Source organism: Tenebrio molitor, chromosome 1 (genome assembly GCF_963966145.1).
Source record: "Tenebrio molitor chromosome 1, icTenMoli1.1, whole genome shotgun sequence".
Classification (NCBI taxonomy): Eukaryota; Metazoa; Arthropoda; class Insecta; order Coleoptera; family Tenebrionidae; genus Tenebrio; species Tenebrio molitor.
Genome location: NC_091046.1, coordinates 45,415,325 through 45,438,145, shown reverse-complemented (window position 1 = coordinate 45,438,145; position 22,821 = coordinate 45,415,325). Strand labels below are relative to the sequence as shown.

Here is a 22,821-nt window from a genome sequence, read left to right as displayed (position 1 = left end):
CAGCCACTCTCGCGATCGGGGATCGTCGATGCCGCGCCATTGCAAAACGAAAAAGAGTTGACTCGCCTTCCGGCCAGATGGAAACCTTTCGACGCTTCACGATGACACTCCGACAACTGGTGTTGAAATTTTGCTGTTGCGTCGACTAGTACGGCCCTGTTGTCGGGTTCGGTGCACCACGACTCGTATTAAAATATCAAAGGAAATATGATCGCGTGGCGTAACAAGCGTCACTTTTAGAGCGCATAGTTTGCCCTTTGCTATATTCAGAAAGACATTGCAGTTTTTTCCTCCTCCCCTTGGCAATAATGTCGAGATCCCTCGTGACGTCCCACCTTCTGCCATCTTTTTCCCTCGGCGGTGTCTTCCGCGCTCGCCGGTTTTAAAGGATTGTCCTTGCCAGGACCGATACAATCACGACGGTGGCGTTCGCCGTCGACTCGACAATGTGGCGATTACATTTCGGGGCGTCTGATGTGCAAAGCCCCCGAGCTCTAAGAGGATCTCTCGGTCCGCCGTGAATGCCAAACTAACACCCCGGGCTCGGTCAATTCTCAACCGCAACGTATAGATTTATTCCGGGGCCGGGATCATGTGACACACTCCCGAGGCGCAACAATGGAAACAAGGACTTTGTGTTGATCCGCTTTGCGGCTCCCATTCTGACGTGCTGACAGTCATTTGATCCGCGGAACAAAACTCTTCAATCACGGGAGAAATTCATTTAACGGAGGGCGCAGAGGGCAAGTCGCGACGGATCAAAAACAAAAATGCGACGGGGGCGAACGACGAACAGACGGGGAGACTTTCAACTCGGAAATAAAATCATTTCACCAAATCCACCATTCCGTAGAGGATGACCCCTAGGATCTTGTACAGCTGTACTAAAGAGTGTACAAAACACCTCGATTTTCATTCAAACCCTTCCATTTCTTTGACTTGTGTACCGCAAGGATCCAGTCGTGGACCCCTGTTATTCCCCCGAAATAACAAATTTCTTCAGAAAAAGTGCTTTTGCTGTTTTTGTATCGAACCACTACGCCCCACAAGTTCAAGAACTTTTTGTTTCCTGTTTTCCTAGCAGTCACAATTCCACCTCCATCCTCCCGCCCTCGAATCACCGCGTTAAATTTCGTCACGAACGGCATTAGCGTTTAGCTTTGATCTTGTAATATGGGCATGCAAGTGTCAAATGTTGGGTGGAGCTAGCCGGGATCAGCCCCGGAGATGTTTTTTTTCTTGGCTGAAAGGGATGGGGATGTTTGTGACGAAGAGAGAAGTTGCGGAACGAAAATACGTAAGCCGGGGTAGTTATTCGTCCGAAGAAAAAACCGCTCGAAGGGTAGAAAACGTCCGGGAAAGTTTGAGGTTCAATTTTTGCATATGAGAGCAAAGTAGATTAAATAAAGTCGCAACTGGAGGGAAAATTTGCCCGGGGAAATGTAGTGTAATTAGCTACTCTTTGTCTGTGTGATGGGAGTCCCCGTTTAAAGCTTAAATACACAAAAGAAATTATTTATACGGACTTTAAGAACTTAATCCACAAATAGAATTTCAAGTTATATGTTTTGCGCAGTCATGAGCTTTGCGAATTTGTAAAGAGGATTAGGTACGTCCAGGAATTAAACTCGTGACAAGTAACATATAATTTGGGGATTTCCGAAGGACCTCGCAATCTGTTATTAATACGAGACAAATAACGAACGGATCGGACGCGAAGTAGGACGTTCGTCGAGAGGAAAAGTCCCTCGGTAGAAAATTGCAATAATCAGTTAAAGATTTCATTAAAAATTTCCATTTCAATTTCGCCTAAACGGATAAGGGAAATCTTTGAAATAATCTCTTTGCTGTATTCAGGCGAGTATTCTTTAATTTGTATTCCAAAGTGCTCCGCGGAATTTTTATTCAGTTATGAAAATGGTCGGGAGAATCAGGTTAATGGAATAATAGACACTCCTTGATATTTTTCGTGTTAAAATAAATTGTCTGCGGAGCGAGAACGAAGATAAATATGTTTGCGTGCACTTTTATTTACTTTATCGCCAACACCTCCGCTCCGTATCTTAGTACGTTTACCGAACAAATGAGATTATTTATTGTGTGTATCTCGTATAAAACATATAAATGACGAAGAATTTCGGAAGATGATGCTATTTCGTCTGATATTCAAACCAATTTCCATATCGCCGTGCCGAAAGGATGAAAGAAATATCTTCTTTCCATCAACGGGAGTTTGCGGATGACACCTCATTTTTTACGTCACACGAAAAATGCTCCCTTTCGACGGCACACGTGGAAACAAACACGGGATGCTCGAGCGCACCTGTCCCGTTGACCTCGCAGAAAAAAACAATTCACCATTCGCACCTTCCACAAACCGTTAAGCTCTTTGCATCGGCGAAGACGTCGTACAAAAAGAGGGAGTGTTTACGTGATGCCAGTCGTTAAACGAGAAACGAATGCAATGTTCCGGGTGCATTCTTCATTCCGAACGGCATTCTAATATATATTTCTTTTAATGGGAAAAAATATGATAAGTAGAAAATAATTGAAACAAGTTAATTAAAGTAGTTGTCCTTGCGTTGAAGAAATATTTGGAATTGGCTTGGGTTTACCCATCTGTTCCAGTGAATCACTAAAAGAAAGATCTCTGACTCGTATAGAAATGAGTATAGGGTAGACGAATGATAACCCACATTCCAGTACGTGTTCGTAACATTTTTTTTTATTCTCCCGTTGTCGCCAATGCGAAACAGCGGTAACCATAAACAGATCCGAATAAAAACGACGAAAGCCAAAAAATAATTAAAACCTCCTGGAAATATTATTTAGGGGAGAACGCTACTTCCAAATCCTTGTAAACTGAAATTCCCTTTCTCAATTCTACTTTTATCGCTCTTGCTATCGACAGCTCAAGATTGTACAGATCCTTGAAGCGACAATTGATCTTGATGTCTTCACTAAGCAGTACGTCCCATAAAATTTTTTTGGGGGACCCTACCTCCCGGTGGTGGGGCGCAAAATTTGCATAACCCCTCTGTTTGCAGACGCTTAGTTAATTGCATGTGTACAATCGAGTTTTGTTTGCAGCCATCACATTACGTTATGGAAGATCCGCGAAGAGGGTCGCGATAACGAGTCCATCTCGCTCGCCCCTCCGTTCAGTTGCCACCCCTGGATAATCTAAAAAGTGAAGCACGTAATTCGAGATTCCCAGAAGGGTTAACCCCCGACGATGACTGCGAGTCATTAGCAGACGTCTGACGGACAGCCCGAGTATCAGATTGCCACTTGGTCCTCACCTTCGGCAACCCCCGGGATCCGGATGCAAATCGAGCGGGTCCCGGGGGCGGGACAATAATCGAGACGGGGGCGGCCCGGTTTAATTAAACAAATAACGGCGTTGGGAGAACTCGCCGTCGCACCGTCGGAAAACGTGTCATTTTTCCGCATTGTTGTCGGGGATTTTCATCGGCGGTCGTGGTCAGGTTCCTTTCAGGGACGCAGCATGACATGTAATCGTTTGTTAGATCAACAATGGGAAATCTCAAAACGAGATTAGAGTTGTGAGTTTATTTCGGTTTCGTGCGCAAAGAAAAGAAAGAAATTCAATCTGATGTTTGCTGAAAGTGGCAGCAGCTGTGGTCAATGTAAAATGGAAATAATTCTTCTCATGATGAAAAGCCGCCGCCGCCGCGCTGGGGACGGTCGTTGTTGTTTTGCCCTTCTCCCAGGTTGCCGGCAAGATGACAAGGGGAAGCGCTCTCCTTGATTAAGTCAAACACTCCATTAAACTTCCTAATTGAATTTAATTAAAAAACGTTATGCAGTTTGTCTACGGTCCGGTCTTAATTAAATGTTACGGTGGATGTCGCCGGCGAGGCATAATTGTTTCCCAAATTCGCCATCCCTCCCCCACGTCTTCACCAGACTTAAGACGTAAAGGTCGGCGCGACTCCCCAAGTCTGGAGCGCAGAAACCGCACTCGCTGTTCCCCATTTCCCCTCGTTAATCCTACAAAAGAGCTGCGCGGGAAGAATCCGATACGGGGCCCCCGAACGCCTCCATCGAACATAAACAGTGATAAATTTATGCAAAGTAGCTAAGTGGTTTATAACCTCTTTCCACGGAGTTAAGGTTTACTCCCGAAGTCTCGGATAATTTGCGAACAACTTTGGGTCATCAAACGATCCCTCTCTTCGACAACAAAACAAGGGGCCCCTCGCCGCTCCACTTATCGACCCCATCCTCCTCGACGAAGCCCACCACCACGTTAAATAACTTGGTCGAATAATCGCCAGCCCACCTCCGACTTTCTGAAATATTGAATTTAACGTTTCGTCGTTGGAAAGTTTGTCTCTCCAACTCCCGAGCGTGTTCGAACTCCGTCGCCATTGGAGCAATATTATTTTTCGCCTCGCTTTGTTGCCAAGCAAAAAAACTTGTGGAGCCAGTCAATTTGCGAGATAAATAATTACCTTCCTACCGGGGGAAACTTAACGTGTTTTTTCAACCTCTACTCCCAGATACACTCATAAAACACGCTCCAAACCCGTGTCGTTCGAACAAAAACACTGCACCGAAAAAACACGAAACGCTCTCGTGGCCCTTTTCAAAAATTAAACGTTTTATCAGGCCCGGAACGGACGGTTGAACCGCGCACAAAGAAAACGTGCAAATATAATTGAGTCGATTCGAACAATGGGCGTTTTCCAGGAGCGCATCTCGTTATTAACCGGGACGCCGTTGTAACAGGATATGAAGTTTTGTTTGGGTTTAATTCGATTGAAAAATAAATTAGTCCGGAGTGGTGTCGCATAAAAGGCCGACCGGGGGTTTTTACATGAATACATTAAAGAGGAGAAGGGTCCCACGGAATCAATCTCGACTTAACGGAATGAATGGTTCCCGGATCGACGGCGAGTCGTTAATCGAAAGTTGGCGACGTGTGCGACAAGATTAATAGAAAAAAGGCCCTTTCATGTTTGTCTAGAGATTAACTCGTGAAGGTTTAATTTTCCGTGAAGCTTAACGAGTTTGTCTGTTTATTGACTTGGCCGCGGACAACAAATTTTCACCTTCGAAATCAACACGCTCCTCGGGACCACCCTGAACAACTACATCCGGAAGAACACGAGAATTATGCACTCGCACGAGTGTGCAATCGCGATAAGGCGAGACTCACCGTAATTTTAAATCTAATTAACCACACTAACTGATTCAATTTCATTAAGATAATTATCGCGTCACTGGTTCAGAAATATAATCGCAAACCGAATTAGACCAACAACGAGAGAAAATTACGAGTGCGACAGGACCGCATTAAAAAATACATAGATATTATCAAAAATAAAGTCAAAAAATCAACACATCTAAGATCACTCTGAAAGTATACAGCTTTTCCGCGAGTCACTTGTTTAAGAAGAATCCAGATCCAAAAAATATCTCACCGTTGCCATTAAATTCCGCCTCCGCATTTTCCAACAAAAACTCCAGTATACACTTGCAAGGAACATCCTTCACAGCTCCTCTCCTCCAAATATCCCATCCTGGATGGGACCCCCCTAAAACTCGTCCCCAAATTCTCCAAATTGAAACAAAAATTTCTTTCAAATGGCCCACTCTCTTCCTTCATTTTCGGATCCTGTTCTACTTCTCCAGAACATTGTCAAGGATACTTGACAGAGGTACAGCTACTACGACTCTAACTACGAGTACTATCATAAACCAGAACTAGAAACCGTCATGAGTCTCAGTAGGCCCCTTCCTATACCTTAACATAAGCTAATCGAAAATATAAAGAGCATATTGCTCCATAAAGCTCCATATTGTTGTCTCTACCATGGTGTAGAGTTGTACCGGTGAGATCGAAAAAAATATATTAGAGTAGGCGCTGACCAAAAATTCAGTTGGCAATTCGTTAAGATTTCTATTACCTGATGTCAGTCTTAAAAGTTAGGTTAGTGATTTTGAGAATGTTGAAATCTTGATTTTCATAAAGAATTTTGTACGACCTGTCGGTTGTAAAAGAATTTCCTCAGCTAGTGTAATGAAACAATGAAATTTAAAACTCCCGCACCTTTATTTAACGTCAACGGTGAGCACGGAGCACGCGCACGCCGTTTGCTTATAAATCGATCCAAGATCCAACGATCATCGATAGATCAATATTATCCAGAGAGGTTGCTGTCGGTTGTGGGGGCTCTTATTGTCAAGGGGTAATTTCATGCATAACAGACACACGATAGAAAAAAAAGGAAATCTTTTTTAAGGATAAGCTGAACTGTACCAAATGATAGGTTAGTTTCTTGGGTTAATCTCTGCAATAATTCTTTGTTCACCCTCTTCAATATTTTCAGCTGATTTTTTTGTGGGTCGTCTACTGCCTTTTTTGCGCAGAACACTACCTGTTTCCAAAAACATGTTTACGCATTTGTAGACTTTCTGGGCAAGTTGTTGGTTAAGTGCCTTGAAAGTCCGGAAACTTTTGTTGAAATTCCTCAAAAACTCGAGGTGTCGAATAGGACCAAGTCTTTCTCCGTTGCTGAAGAAACACTGGACAATGAAAATTTGTTGCTCTAAAGTGACCATATTGTAATAGCAAATTTTAATAGTCAATAATTAATAATGACAATTACCATTGTAATGACATTTGAATTAAATGTTTACGTGCTGCCAACTGAAGTGTATTAATCATGGCCATCTCGATTTTTTTTATTTTCGATCGCACGGTACGACTACTACAGTGGATCAGATCAAGTAGAAATCCATATTAGAAAAAGTTCAGTTATCAGATTATTGCCATTATTATGTGGAACTTACCACAAAGAACGCCAGACAAATTATTAAAATAAGAAAGAAAAGAAAAAGTTTTCAAAGTAAAGAAACTATGTATTTGCGAGTTTGAAAGATGCTTGGTTCTCTCTAATGGAGTCCATGCCAAGAAGACGTCTTACGGTATTGGAAAGCAACTGATTTTTTTTTACCGTCCGTACAGCAAATGGATTTTATTCATATTTATTTCTGGAAACAAGCTTTTACTTATTTTTTTAATTTAAAAAACACTTGGCATTAAAGCGAACGGTATTTTTTTTCCAATAATTGAAACGTTGAGATTTTAATATCACCTGATGTTTTATGTATATCGTTTTTAAACAGTTAACTGGTAAAATGTGCTGTAAATAAAATTTTGCATAAAACTTGGAAAAGACTTGAGTACGCCAATAAAAAAATTGTATTTGAGTACTTTAGGATTTGGAATCTGTAAATTGAAAACAATTTTAAAATAACCGTTTTTGCATCGTTGTTTGCAGCGTTATCCATTCAAAACCGTCCCATTTGTTCACGGGAAAGCCGCTGCAAGACATTAAAACTAAGCTCACCGTTTAACACAAACGACTGCTTCCGGTGTAAGTTATGAAAGGTTTAACTTCACAATAATACGTACTGTATTTGTTATCATGCGACTGCACTCAACCACAACTGCCCCAGTTAATCTTTTTCATCCGCCACAACTCGACGAAAATATCCAAAAAAAATTAAAACCGCCATATAAATATCTAGATCAGTGGGGTTTCATCCGTGCCCCCGAATAGTTCCCTACAAAATTAACCTCCTAATTAAAAGTTGTATTTATGCAAAGCGGGGCGCTCCATACTGTATCTAAACAGAGTTGTTCTAATACCCAAGGGTGAGATTTGCTTATGAATACAACCTTCAGCTGGAACAGTAGCAAGAAACAATATGGCCGATTAGGCGAGTGGAATACGGTAACAGCGTCCCGTATAACGTGCAAAGATTCTATCGAAAATTCGCACATTTGATACACCGTTCGGCTACGACCCCCGAAAGAATCGTCTTCGTTTTAAAGAAGTGTGGACGAGGAAAAACGTCGGCAACTCGTTAAGACGAAACTAATTTAAGTTGGTGTGAGCGAACTGCCGCAAAAATAACCAGCGAACAAACAATTCGACGCCGTCTACTGTTTGCCTCGACAAACAGAAATAAATAGAAACGGCAACGGTAATAACCAAAAATAGGGGGTCCACTCCGGGAGAGTTATCGCCCGGAATCACACACTCGTGCGTGTCGAACAAAGCGACCTAATTTCTCATCTTTCTCGATGCACCCACACTTTCGCAATCTATCTTTTTTTTTTGTTGATGGGGCGTAAATTAGCTCCACCACAAACAGAAACTTCTCCCCCGACACTAAACTTGCAAAGAAGCTAATTGAAAATCGAACGCGGCCGATCCGGCGGATGCCCCTAACTTTCAAATTAAAACCAGCCAACTTTTTCAAATTTATATTCTTTTAATATTCCGGAGATGTATTGTTCCGGTGACAGCTCGCGCTGCCACAGCTCCGGCAATCGTCGACGCCACTTTTCGAACCGATGCGATGACCGATCCTCTTTCGTTGCTGCACCACCAAATTATCGGATCCCCGGAAGAGTCCTGCCGACACAAGGACGAAAATCGCTCCTCGTCACAATTAAATGCAACTCTTCCCTGTGTCGGCGAAAGCGACCGACTCCGGTTCGAATTTCAAAGAATCGCCTCCAAGTCGGCAAATAAAGCTCGGCGCACTCGACCTCAAAGCACGGCGTGGGACTCGACGAAACAACGGATACAACTTAGTAATACCCGGAAACATAGCCTGCGAGTGACAATTGTAAGCGGAAGGGCACTGATAAATGGCAACTTCAAGAGTGGGAGCATTTACGTCGCTGCCAACAGGGGTAATGACGGGGTTTATTACGTCGACTTGCCACCAGATAAAGATAATTCCAGAAAAGGACGGTGCAGTTTTATTTTTATTTCGACTTGTTCACGACGCCGCCGCCGCCGCTTCGTTGCTTTTTAACGGAAAAGTGATGTTATTGACAGGGGGTGCGAAAGACGTCGAAAAAAAAGTGTTGCATCGGCCGGGAATCGAACCCGGGCCGCCCGCGTGGCAGGCGAGCATTCTACCACTGAACCACCGATGCTGTTGTTCTTTTGTCTACATCTCGCGTAGGTCAGCTGACCGTTGTCCCAATTAGTCACTTTTTCGCACAAGTGAAAGTGTAGTATACATCACGCGTTCACAAATACACGCTTGAACTTTTCGAGCATACAAACAAGAAATCTAGGACTTGTCCGAAAAAGCCTAATTACCTAGTTCACTGGACTAAACGTCGCGCAAAAACTCGGTCATCTTGCTTTCCATGTTCGGATTCATCTGCGACCACTAAATCGGGATAATAAAAGCGCCAACTTTATTGCAATGACGCGGCGAAAAAGGCAAAATCTAGTTTGTTGTACTCGTAGTATTCAACTGTCGGTATTATTTACAAAGGAATCATACCCTTAAAAGGATAAAATTACGTTACGCGCAATTTCCCCCGCACAAATGTTAATTTACTCCGAATTTTTGCCGTGGAATGACTCTTTTGTCGTTCGAATTTCGCAATAATGCAGGAGCCGGCTTTGCCCCAAAGTTTTGACACCTCGTGTGGCATCCGAAGTATATAAAGTCTCGCTAATTGAATTAATAAATGCCTAAAATTCCGGGGCCCTTTGAAGTGTCTGCCGTCGGTAATTCGGCCCTTCTGGGAGCCTCGGTTAAGTTTTGCGTGCGGAAGGTGTGTCGTGTGGAAACGTACAACACACGCACACCCGCACATAAGTGAGACCTGTTGCTAGGGCTGTAGTGCGGTCACTATGCTAATCCTGATTCCTTCACGGCAGGATGCGTTCGCGTGCCGTCGCCGCCTCCGATCCTACGCCCGTCGACCTTCCGCCTCCGCCAAATTCGCAATAAACACCGCCCAGGTTTTAAACATTGCACGGACAATTGTTTTTAATGCGACCGACACGGACCATTAAATTGGACTATTTGTTTCGCAAGAGTCCCGAAGCTCGCCGCAGTATTTTTCCCTCCCGCTCCCAACTTTAGGCGCTCACCGAACCCGTCAAAACGGTTTCCAGATTTACCACAAATCTTCCCAAAAATAGTGCGGCAGTCTACAGAACAAAATTCGATATCCCCCCACTTGGTATAGACCTCCCGTTCAACGTCCGCTAACGGCACTTTTAATTACCACTGGAACTTCCAATTGCCCTCCGTATAAGTACAAGACCGCCGAATCATAATAACGGGGAGCAAATAATAACCGCCTCCATATACGGCCGGCGAAAAACTCCTCCCTCGTGGCGCGTTCGAATTGCACCACGTCAGGAATTGCAATTAACTCGGTAAAGTCGCGTTTACACGCCCAACTAATCAAACTTTCTTAATTTCGGAGTGCAACCCGATGAAAACAACTGCGAATCGAAAACTTTCGGCATTCCGAAAATCGTGAGTTGTAAAAAGTTGCGACTACGACTACGGCAGGTGTCCTGCGGTTTTTCCTTATCGACGGATCTGTCGACGTTCCGATCTTTTTTTGCAACGTGCGCGTGCTTCGACAATCTCCATTGCATATGGATGCAGCATCCAGCTATGGTCCTCACGACCGCCGTAAAGATTGCAATCGACGAATCCACCTGTACGTCGCAAATTTTTTTTTGCCGTTTCTGTCTAGCAGGACGTGGTTGCGGTTACGGCGACTTGGGAATCGTTCGACCGATTGTAAAACTGAAAATTAAGCTTTCGACGAGGGGAATTATCGGAAAGAAGGAAAGCTCGGTGCAGCGTAATAATCGCGGCTTCTGGGGGGATGGAGGCACGTGGACCGATAACTTTACGGTACGTGAGAGATTTGATCGAATTAAGAGTCTTCTCTGGGCTGTTTTAGCCGGGGCAAAAATAACGAACCAATAAAAAATGGAGTGTGTCAATTGCTTTAATTCTCCACGCAAAAAACAATGCATGTCGATGTTCCGAATTATGATAATTGCTCCATTTACAAAGCCTTTCATCAAAGACAATATGTAATGATAATTTTTGAATAACCACAAAAATAAACAAAATTGTATATGTATTTTTTTTACATATCTGTTTAATAATACTCATTACAGTACAAGAATCATTTGCAGAGTTGACCTGATAATAAACGACTGCAGTTTTTTCTTTTTGAAATAATTTTCATTTTTTAACACCTTCAGTTTTTTATTTTTATCTCACTTTTGATCCGGGGGTCTGATTTCTCTTGCTGCAGTTTTGGGTCATTAAGAGCATTTTTTTTTTAAATTTGGGAATAGATGAAAATCAAATTGTGGTTTTTACAGAGGTTTATTTTGTCTCATTTAGCTCTAGTTAAAAAATTTCATGACTCCACGATATTCAGATTTAACCAGTTCAGAATAGTTATTTACAGTGCGGTACGGAGAGTAAGGTAAAGCTTTCGTTCACGCGAATGTCCACGAAGCGCAGCTGATTTCAATTATGCGTGAGCGAAAGTTACCCACTAGTAACTATGGATACAGACTCACTTTCTAGGGAGGTATCGAACAAAATTAATTGGTGTGACTTATAAGGTGATAGTCACGTTTAAAACAAAACCCAAAAGAACTCGGACATGTCAATTTAATTTTTTTAAAAGAAACATTTTTTGATGACGTTCCATTTTTCATTCCTGCGCAAAGCCGTCATCGGCATTTTTTTAATTGGCAACTCCGATTTTTGTACAAATTTGGATAGATTATCTAATTCTATTCTTGTGGCCACGTGCCATGTACACCCTATGGACTGCCTGTTGACTGTTCATGAAATATCGATTTCTAAAGATGAAAATGAACCCAGCAATATCTGAAATGATACCCTTGATTCATCTTTAGTCAAAAATATAGTTTCCAAAGGTTTTTTTTCATTTGTACTGGCCCAAACAAAGCTAAATTGGTTTAAATCTTGACTCATCACCAATTCCGATGCACCAAGGCTCAAATTTGGGACCAACTTAATTTAACATTTTTGCAGATGTTCTTCTTCGCGTGCTTATCTGTTCCAGACTTTGGCGATCATATTGGTTAATTTAACTTTGTTTACAGCCGTTCGGAAGAATCCTGTGGTTGTCATGGAAAACCAGGTTCTTAAGTTTTTCAGCCATGAAATTCTTCTCCTTCCGACGCTTCTCTTTCCTTTTACATTCCCTTGCAGTGTGCACTGCAAGAAATTGTATCTGTTTTTATTTTTTTATTTCGCATGATGTGGCCTAGATCTTTGAGTTTTCTTGTTTTGATTGTGTTGAGGATTTCTTTTTATTTTTACATTATCCCAAGGATCTCAGCATTAGTTACATGCTCTCTCCATGGTAGTTATCTGTAAAGCCACATCTCAAATGCTTCAATCTTTCTCACCGTTGACACTAACGGATTAGTGTCCATGACTTTGTAGATGTAGAGATAGATAAATTAATACCTCTTGCTTTCTACGTGTACTTCATAAAATATTTTATTCATCTTTTCTACTCTGCTTCACTTCGCAAAAGAAAAACACTAATGAAAATAATCCGAAGATCGATCACTCCATCGAGGTCCGCTCGAGTTCGTTGCGAAAAACTCCTCTTTTTTCGTTCCCGCCTCCCATTCCTCACGCTCCTCGTCCGTGAAGATTTAAACTTCTCTTAATTATTTCTGAGACTTATTTCCAATTTAAAACGTGGCGCATTGTTGAAATTCTAAGAAGGCGTCGAGCCGTTTGATTCGGATCTGATCAGCGACGGGGATGAATATTCATCGAGTTATGCCGTCTACTCGATCGTATAATTCGTCGGTTTTTCGACTCGCCTAGTTCTGTTTGGGGTTTTGGCACACTCACCCACACACGCACAGGGAGAGAGATGGAGAAAAGGAACGAACGAGGGAGTTAGTTGGCTGGAAGTGTGCCAGTTCGCGCCCGATCAAACTTCCAAATGTAATATATTCAGTTTTTGTAGTGACGAAATTGGGAAATTACCAACTCGAAATCACTAAAAACTTTTCAAATCGAAAAAGTTATGCCAGCAAATTAGATAAAAATTCGCCACCGAAAACGACCTTAAAGCTTCATTGTTGGAGCAATGTAATCGGCCGCAAAGAAAACTCCCTCCCGCAAAATCGATAGGCCTGTATAAGCTCGCACAAAATTAAGCTCGGAGCTTTTAAAACAACTCTCCTCCAAACTGAACGTCGGGACGTCGTCGACGAGACAAGATGGCGACAGGTGTGCACTTCTGTATTCTGCGGCTGTGCTCGGATCCGGTTCTCCATTCATTATTTTCAACAGATTGTCTCTCGCTTTGAAGCCATTAGCGACCATCGAGGCGTATAAATTCTTCGTACATACAAACACAATTACCACGAAGAATTGGAATGGCCGGCGCGTTCTTGGGGTTTTTATTTAGTGATTTAGTGGAAGGCCCCTTTTAATGCCATAATCATACAATGGATTGTTTTTGCGTCTGGAGTGCTGCTCACGTCTTGCTCCGGTCAGCGGAACGATAGCCGGGGTTTCTCTCGATGACCGGAAGATGTCTTTTTTCCCCCGCTCACCTTCGACCGAGAGCCAGCGCCCCCTTTTAATTATGTCTACAGTAATTAAAAGTTTGTTTTTTTATCCTTAAAGGGACTTTACTCTTAAATCATTAATTCGTTCCGGGCGATTTCATTTACGACCAGCAAATTCAACCTTTTTTCTAGAACCGAAGCAACTTATTTCGCCGGATAAAAGATGTTAATTAGAGACTCTCGCTGTTTGCTTTGTGTTATCCCTCAGTTCGAGAGATCATTACGTCTTCCCTAGTAATTAAGGGGAAAAATGTCGGGAAACGGATCGTCGTCCGTTCAACGATTAAACTCTATCCGGGCAAAAAGATCAATCATCGTCGTGTCTTGCTGAAATATTTTTATTGCTTCCAAACTACTTGACGGACCATAAATTACTACGGTCGAAATTCGGTTTTTGTCCCGGGACTCCTAAGTGCAATAAAAACAAGTGATTTATTGCTCGCGAATTAAAATAATAAATAGGAATGGCTGGCTTCCCGAACGACGGAGATTCCGGAGAAAAGACTCCGGGAAGCGGGATAGGTGACGCGGTCCGGTAAAAGTCCCGCCACGCAGACCATCTTCGTTGCACTTTTCTCAACTAAATGAACTAAAGAGTCTAAATCCGAGAACTTTGCCGGAGTTCCTGCAGATCAAACGATTCGCGTCTGGCCCATACCCGCGGGAGTTGCAAAGTCTAGATAGGAAAAAAATCTTAAACCATTTTGCAATTTCTATTATTTTCATTCGGATATGCAAAACTGCAACACCAATAATAGTTATTAAGATATAAGTGTAAAAAGTTATCCTTTATTGCACGAACGGGTTTCAAATACGACCGAGGTACGAAGGAGTATTTTAAAGGATGTGAGTGCAACAAAGGAACTTTTTACACGTATGTCTTACAACATTTTATCTACGATCGTGAGATCATCATTCATGTTTCAACATAAATTTGTATAAAATAATTACATACATATTATTGATTCAATATTTTATGAATAGCCAAAGTCGTTTGAGAACCACGGCGTTTAGCAACCTACTTCTAAACAATGTTTCCAACAAATTGTATGTATTGTTGTATTCTGACAGTTCTGTGCCAAAAAAGCGTGCACTAAAAGTTTTATGGCACGAATTCGTCAGTTCACTAAACGTCAACTTTGACAACGATTTTTAGTGCAAAAAGTGCCTACTTTTTTACACGATCGTAGATAAAAGAATTAAACTAATCTTCATCTTTTCCCAGATTTTTTAAGGATTGTTTCGAGGAGCTTTTAGTGATTGGTACTTGTTTAGGAAAATGTGCACCTTTTAGCATGTAACGAGCGTTCAAAAAATGTCAATCAGACCGTGGTTTTCTCTCTTTTACAAACGCAGGTTATTTTTATTTGGTGTGCCTTGACAGCAAATGCTTGTTCGTTGAATAAATGCGATCTACGGTTTGATTAACTAATGAAGTTACGTCGAAAGTTAAGGAAACAAATTTAAGCATAGCCTATTTGATCACTTGACAATTTTTTTAACACACATGATTTCAAAACAATTAAAAATGAGAAAGAAAAATGCTTTCTCATAAACTTTCAAAATGACTCGACTGATGTGTGAGTAATTATTATTAAATAAATATTTCCTGATCACTTTGAGTATCACCACACACGCGGCAAAGAAAAACTGCAAATATTTACACCATTAGCGTGGCAAATATATTTTTTCTATCGCATAAAACAAACGTGAAGCGCTTTGCTTGTGTAAAAAATGTTAAACAGAAATTTAATAAATTCTCGATGACGAGGTGACGCTTAAAAAAATACCATTTCGGACATACCTCGCAAAATGTGCGGGGGCTTCTATTGAGGCGTTTATTTTTTCATTTCGTTAAAAAGTTATTAATACCGAAATTGTTTGATTTAATAATGAAGAACAAAAGAGCTCTCCTGACTTGTTGCTTTAAAAGCGCGGCCCTCCTTCGGTTTCGCCTGAAGCGATCACCGGAAAAATAATATTCTCAAAATTTTCTCTTAACACAATTACCGAGCCAATTATAAAAATTCTTGCAGGCAAAAGCGAGCCGTACCTGTCACTTTGTAAAAAGAAGTTGCTCTCTAAAACATTTATTTGCAAAAAGGAAGCTTCCGGGCAACAATTTGTTAAATAAAATCCTCGTTCGGATAATTTCCAATTTATAAATTACCCTCGCAGGACCTTGTTTCCTTAATGCTCCCGTCAGATAAAACTATCGACAATAACGAAGTTCCGATAAGAAGTGCAGTTTATTGCAGCAACCGGGTGGATTTACGTCGAGACTTTGTTAAAAACACATAAGAAGAGTGTAGTTTGCGGATTTTAAAAAGTAATCGAGTTCGACGATAAATCAGTTTCATCGGTTGTCGGCGACGAGATAAAAATCGCAATCGCAAGACAATCATCGGTAATTAACGAGACGACATCGTCGTTAAATATTTAACAAAATGTTATCGAAGAACACCGAGCCCACACTTTTCGTCGTAATTACTTAAACCTTCCATCAAATATTTACAAGACGAAGGGAGAAAAGAAAATTAAATGACATCCTTCACTTCATTCCGAGAGGGTAAATATTTAATTAAAAATTATTTTACTTCCCAATCGAGAGGAACTTTATTTACGCCAGAACGGAACCGTCGAGCAATTTCGAGTCCTGTGCAAATCCGGCCGGCTTCCTACTTATTAACTATTGAAGGGCTCGTTTTGTGTCGTGAAAAAAGCGACGTTTACGATCAGGTTGCGAGCTTTATGGGCCGGGCATAATCAGGTTTAACGTGCGATCGACAGGGATATTGGCACATCAGATGACATAATATTCGCCTAAACGTAAAAAGTGACCGAGCGGAAGATTCGTCGTAAAATCGCACAATATTCGTGTTTTTCGAATCGGCGAACGCTTCATTTGGCCGCGGAGTGGAATCTCGACAAGACATCTGCTTATCCGGGACGATCGCTGGCGAAATAAAAATGACAGGAAATTCCCTCTTTATTCGAATATTATACGTACGGCATTATCGGAACGACATCTGACGGTCGGTAAATACGCGATTTGTCACGGTCGGTTGGATAACAACAGAAATAATCCTAATAAACAATTCCAGAGATCGTCGCGAACGCCGTTCGATTCCGGCGACCTCGAACAAATGTCGAGGAGTGCTCATCTATGACATGTTGCACGACCCGACCCGATTTGTCTCCCATCGAATCCGTCCGGTGCGACTGAATCGCGCTCGCATCGATCATCACCAGGAATGCCTCGGAGATTAAACGAATCCGACAAATGCCTAGCCGTGTGACCGCAGAAAATTAATTCCAGTAATATATTGTCGGGGGCATTAATCTTGTTGCATCGCTTGATTGCTTTATTTTTCGGAATTTTCTACTTTGACGCTGTGATGGTATTTTGTTTTTGCAGATGGTAAATGTTTTCGTGCAATTTATTGCACGCTCGCAATTACATGTTTGACTCACGCACGATTTAAAAACACAAATTGTTTATTGCACGCCGACATCGTTCCGTGACTGCATGAGGCATGATCACATGAGATTACAATGTGAAAAAATTTAAATCATTCTTACTAATTCACCCAAGCTGTTTCGTAACGACAACAAAAGAAAGGCTGTGGTTCTGCGGATTTTAGAAAAATAAAACATTTGGGGCCCGATTTTAAGTCATGGTCGCAAATAGGTGGTGCAGCGCAAATGTGTAGCTATCTTTTCCCTACACATTAATTACCAATATGCGTCATCTTTCTCAAAGTTGCAATTTTGCGCCGTTACAATAACAAGTTGCGACCGTCGCAAGTCAACTTGAAATCGGCCTTTTAGTTATTATCAGTGATGACATATAGTGCACCACTAGATACTAGCAGGGTTCGTAACAGTAACACGAGGCACGGTATCGAGGCCGCATTAGCTTACGTGTACATATTTATAAGCAACATAAGGTAACAAAAACTTAATCTTTACTTTTTACGATTGTAGCATGGAAAAAAACATTCGACGGGAGTGAGACAACCGCGATCAGACAGAAACTAAGCGAGGCGAGCTCACTACACCACGACAGATTTATCGTTACTGCACAGCTCCCTTACATCATATCGTGATAAAACAAAGTGCTGAATGCAATCAAGAATGTTCCCTTTTTTTAAATATGAATATAATCGTATACAATTAGCAATTAGGGTTGAATGTGTATAAATTTGGAACTCCACATAAACATGATTTCGATTTGGAACTTATCACTTCCATTCATTTCTTTCCAGAGATATACAGAACCCATTAATAAATTAAGACTGGCCACTGGTCAGCAATTCACAATAAAGATAAAGTTAGTTTGGAAAACTGGGGCATCGGACAATAAAAAACTGCTGGTTCGTGATCGTGACACTCGTATCTAACTTCGTGTGTCATGCCCAAAAGCATAATTTCTTTATCTGCAGTGATAAGGGAGTATTTATTCTTACCCCGAATATATTTTTATGTTACACGGCGAATAATAGGATATTATTTCACGAGCTAATAATGCCTATCATAATCCACGAGGGTGAAAGTTAAAAAACGGGCCGCAGGCGAGTGTTTTAATCACCAGAGTGGATTATAGGCATTATTCGCGAGTTAAAAACGACGTTTTATCTACGACGTACGACTTTTTTTCATAAAACACTTAGCTTACAAAAGTTTTATGATCTGTGACTTATGATAAGTCACAAGTGACTTATAATAAGTCACGGGTGTAATTTATGTGTATCTATAGTTACGTAAAGAATAAACGTATTATTTAATGGTCGTAGATAAAAACCGTTATTCCATTTGTTCTTTTTACGATTATTTCACGTACATTTTTGTTTCGGTACACCAGCCCCCCCCTATTGCATCACGTTATCACTTCATTCTCCGCTTTGCGATAGAATTTATTTCGGCTAGTAATTTTTTTTTTAAACAGATCAGTTTTAACCCCATCGAGGTGCACAAAATTCTGATACGATCTCCCGGTCCGCTCCCCCGTCGCTAATATCCCCGGCATATTGCGCGCCGGTGTCGAAACCCGATCCTCATCTCGAAATATCCGCCGAAATCGCAATTTAATCCGCAACACGGCGTACCTGCCGAAGGAAATCTCCTCGTTCCCTGTTTCCACGGGGAACGTCGCGATTCCGCCGTCGCGACGGCGGAAACCGCCGTAATCGTCGTCTCGGCCGGGTTTGCCCTCCTAAAGGATCGTTAATTGTGTAACTTACCAGCATCTGCATTCGAATTTCCCGTGGAGAGACCAAGAAAACACAATCCCACAGTGAGTACCACTAGCATTTTAGCACTCGGTGACATCCTGCACTACCGACATAAACACGGCATACCGCACCCTGATCGCGAAACACGGCACAACTTCTCTTACCACGTGGAGTCTCTTCGGGGACAGTTCATAGTTTGTCGGGGGCGTTATTATCGAATCACGGCTGTAAACAACCCTATCGCGTTAACCGGAAAAGTTCCGAGGAGACGACTCGCGAAACGTTAAAGTTTATGTGGAGCTCGTGAACGCCGATCCAATCTACTGACTCATCCCCGTTGTCTTCGGACGATGATAAGATCGATTCGTGAAGTCTACGATGGCGACCTGCAAAGAAAACAAAAAAAAATCAGTTTCGTGTCGCAGAACGGAACGTGCACATTTCAAAAACTGACCGACAACAATTAACTGACGCGTGGGGAAAATAGAGCTTCTCAGCGGGACGCCGAAAAACGACTAGGTCAGGTCAGGTCAGGTCAGGTCAGGTCAGGTCAGGCAAGAGCAAGTGGTACCACTACGATTTCTTATACACTCTTATACACGTCAAGACGTGTTGTTCATCCTAGGCTTCTTAAATCTGAGATCTGTCTATGAACATCTAGTGTATTCCATAGATGTTCTGCAGACGCTAGGTCTGGAGAACCGAATGGCCATAGCAGTAAAATTACTTGGGCACGTTCAAGACACTATTTTGCAGCTGCTGCCGTATGTGCGGTAAATAATGATATGGCACTCCAAACCGTAACTCCTAGAGTAAAGGCAGAAATGTCAAAAGAAACAGTATTACGTAATCCTCAAGACAAGGGAAAAGCATCTGGTCACGCCAAAACCAAAGTGCATTCTTTCGGAATCCATTATATTTACTTCAACGACACCAAGCGGGGTCGCCCATGATTCTGAGTGTAGTTATTAGTTAGGTGACAAAAAAGAAGGGTCCTCCAGTTGACAAAACGCTTCTAGATACCATCATGTACTTCGTTCTTCCTCCACAGTCCATCACACACCACAGTTCTCGTGGTAAAGATCTTCCAGTGGAAAAACTTCTACCAAAACCGAGCAACGAGTTACTTGGTCAAAGATGTCCTTTGCACGTTTGAAGAGTGCAGTTTTTACTCTGACAGGTGTGCGTGGGTGACGAAATAAAAGAGTTTTTGAGCAAGAAACTTTCGGTTTTTTACTTCGCCTCCCCTCTTAAACCAGACCGAAATATAACACGGACACGACCGAAAAACAATTTTCTGTCCCATTAAACCAGATGATATACGGTTTAGAAAAAAATTCCCAGACCGAGCCCCTAATTAAAAGTAAATTGAAATTTCTCGTTCTAGGACGTTATGGGCAAAACACGCCGTCCGTACCACGCAGCATCAGGTGGTCATCGTGTATGTTCTTTAATTTATACGGTCAGCGAGTTTTGAAAGTTAATTGCTGAATGTGATGAATGGCAGTCAACGGGAGTGGGCAGAATAATAATTACATGAGTGGGGGCTGCGGCCAGCCTCATCTGGTCCACCGTAGACCTGTCCATCAAAAATTCGCCCCCTTGTCGTCGTTCTCCGCCGACTCCACCGCATTTCTTTACGCATTTTTCCCGCGAATCGCGCCATTCACATCCCCCTTGTGCGCCGCTCGTTCTTCCGCCGCCTAGTTTCGTGCCGTCCCCAGTCGTACACGACAAAACCTTAATTGGATTTCCTGTTTTACGACCGGCCACCCTGTTATGAGAGCGACTATGCATTATCTTTTACGCTCGAAAGATTGATAATTAAAGAGTGCGTCCGCCGCCGCTCGAACCCGGACGATTCCCGTCGTGTGGCGGCGGTTATCTGAGCGGCGGCAACGATTTATCAAGTCTCGGGAGTTTGCAGGTGTCACGAAATTAGTGACGCGATATTAAAGCTCCGGTATCACATAACAAATACAACCGTCGGGAAATTACCGGAGCCACTTCCGGGGAGCTTCATATGTTTCTGTCATTCATTACAGAAGGGTCGTTTTACCTTCGCCCCGGGCAAACAGACTCGGCTCGCTTTCTTCCATTGTGGCGGTCGGTGACTAATGATCTTTATGTCGATGAAATCTTTATTAGCCACCGACAACGTCAAATATCCGACGGTCGGGTAAACAGACAAAGGGTTGGCGCGGAAATTAGATGGCTGTTTTCCGAAATCGACCGAAAAGAACTTTTCCGGATGAATTTTCATCTATTCGATTTTAACACTTCCCTTCTCTTTTTTGTCTGTCGGGCTTTTCGAGCTCGTCCCCCGTCGCAATTTTTTAATAAAAGCGTCGCGGGGTGGTCAGGAAATGCAACTGCGACAGCGACGGTGCATCTAATAAAGCACAAAGCGGACGCCGCTGGACGCCACGTTCATTACGTGCAGATTGCAACGGTGCAGAGGCCACGGGGATGCTCTCTCGTCCATCCCCTGCATTAGCCGAGGGTGACCGCCCCGCCGGTTGCACCTTTCCGCCCAGACGGTCCATCTTCCGTTGTAATATCTGTGGAACTCGATTAGCGAAGCAATTAAGTGCCAGGAGTTTTCCAGCAATCGTAGCCACTCCATCAAATCACGCTAATAAATGCTGAAATCCATCGAAGTGGAGTGTTACTCGCTGGTAGTTCGAGCGCGGGTACGTAAAGGATTAGTCCGGTTGAGCGATCCGGATCAAAGCGGTTGCACTACAGTAATTTATAACACAATTAATTGCTTTGCTTTCAGTCACCCATTGCAAAAATAAAATGCCCGAGTAAACGGGTGCAATGCCAGATTTAATTTCGGAATCGTTTTCGACGCAGAATTAAATTAATGTTGCGTTCTGTATTTTTGGCTGTTGTTTAAAATCGACAGGAACACGATCTGTTCTATAATTGGATCTCTTTCGGCCCTCATTCTTTCGGGGCGGGTTGATTAATTCGCCGGAATGATTTAGGGACTGTATAATAAACAGCTAATTTCCCAGGCATACAACACCTATGCAAGATTTATTGGGGCTAAACGGTCCATAGATAAACCAGACAGATAAGCGTCGCCGAACTTAATTGATTATTAAAGATACAAAGGCCTCTGAAACTAATAGGAAGGTTCTCTGGATGTTTAGAATTTCAATTATGACGATAACCAAGGTGCACAAGCCGGAAAGGTCGCACAGTCAACATCGGCTCAACTTGCACTTAATTGCGGTAATGGATATGAAATACACTCCAATACTATTAATTTATACAACAGACCAAGGAAATTAACCGCCATTCCTTCCTACTTCCAACTCCATAATGCACAACTTCTTATCGGACCCAGGATTCGGCACCGACATCGAAACTGTCGCCGACTTTCCAACTCGAATAAACCTACGGGGGCGGCGTTACACGAACCGCTCGACACGATAAAATTAAAAAACAAAATATGATGCATCGCGTATCGTCGGTTGCAGCTTCACAAACAACGACATTTTAAAAATGTGATGCGTGTTAGGCAACCACCAATACAGCCGGTAATGCAGATCTCCGGCCCGATAAGCACAAAATGTCGCCCGTTTCGTGCCGAACAGACAAAATTCCCTCGCTCGGTTCTATTAGACATGAAAAAACAAGTTTATGTCTGTGTCACGTCGAAATCCGCGATAACAATCTCGAAAAATGCACGACACGCTAATTGCGTCTATGTTTACCGGATTATTTAGGCAGAAACGCTGTCGCTATCGGGGACTATCTGGAAAAAAATCTCGCAAATCTCTCGCTACTCGGAACAATTAGCCGCGAAACGATGGACCTTGGGAGTGCAATTACTTCGCGACCGGTGATGCAATTTTAATCACTTCTTGGGGCCGATACGATGGCGATCGTGGGCGTTCCAGTGTATGCAAACCTGCACCGTGTAGGCAGATAACAGCTTGTAAACACGCTGATAGAGATAAGAGAGCGCGTATAGCAGCATGATCCCTGTCAGGAAACAACGATAATACCAACTGAGCCCTGTCATTACAACTACCTGATTGGATAATAATTTATTATTGTGGAATGGTAGCCCGCTGACAGATGCGAACTAACAGGTTGTTTTA

General features: G+C 42.4%; 1 protein-coding gene and 1 non-coding gene across 5 annotated transcripts in view; both read right to left on the bottom strand.

The window, feature by feature from the left end:
* LOC138137767 (discoidin domain-containing receptor 2-like) overlaps window positions 1–22,821 on the bottom strand; it is a 213,298-nt gene that overhangs the window by 110,213 nt on the left and 80,264 nt on the right. For all 4 annotated transcript variants that reach the window (XM_069057332.1, XM_069057324.1, XM_069057341.1 and 1 more), the window contains exon 2: window positions 18,713–19,089. In XM_069057332.1, coding sequence (XP_068913433.1) covers window positions 18,713–18,800 — 88 coding nt within the window. In that variant the 5' untranslated portion in view covers window positions 18,801–19,089. The remainder of the gene's footprint in view (window positions 1–18,712; window positions 19,090–22,821) is intronic.
* TRNAG-GCC (transfer RNA glycine (anticodon GCC)) lies at window positions 8,919–8,989 on the bottom strand. The gene has a single exon. It is a non-coding gene; the product is annotated as a tRNA-Gly (tRNA).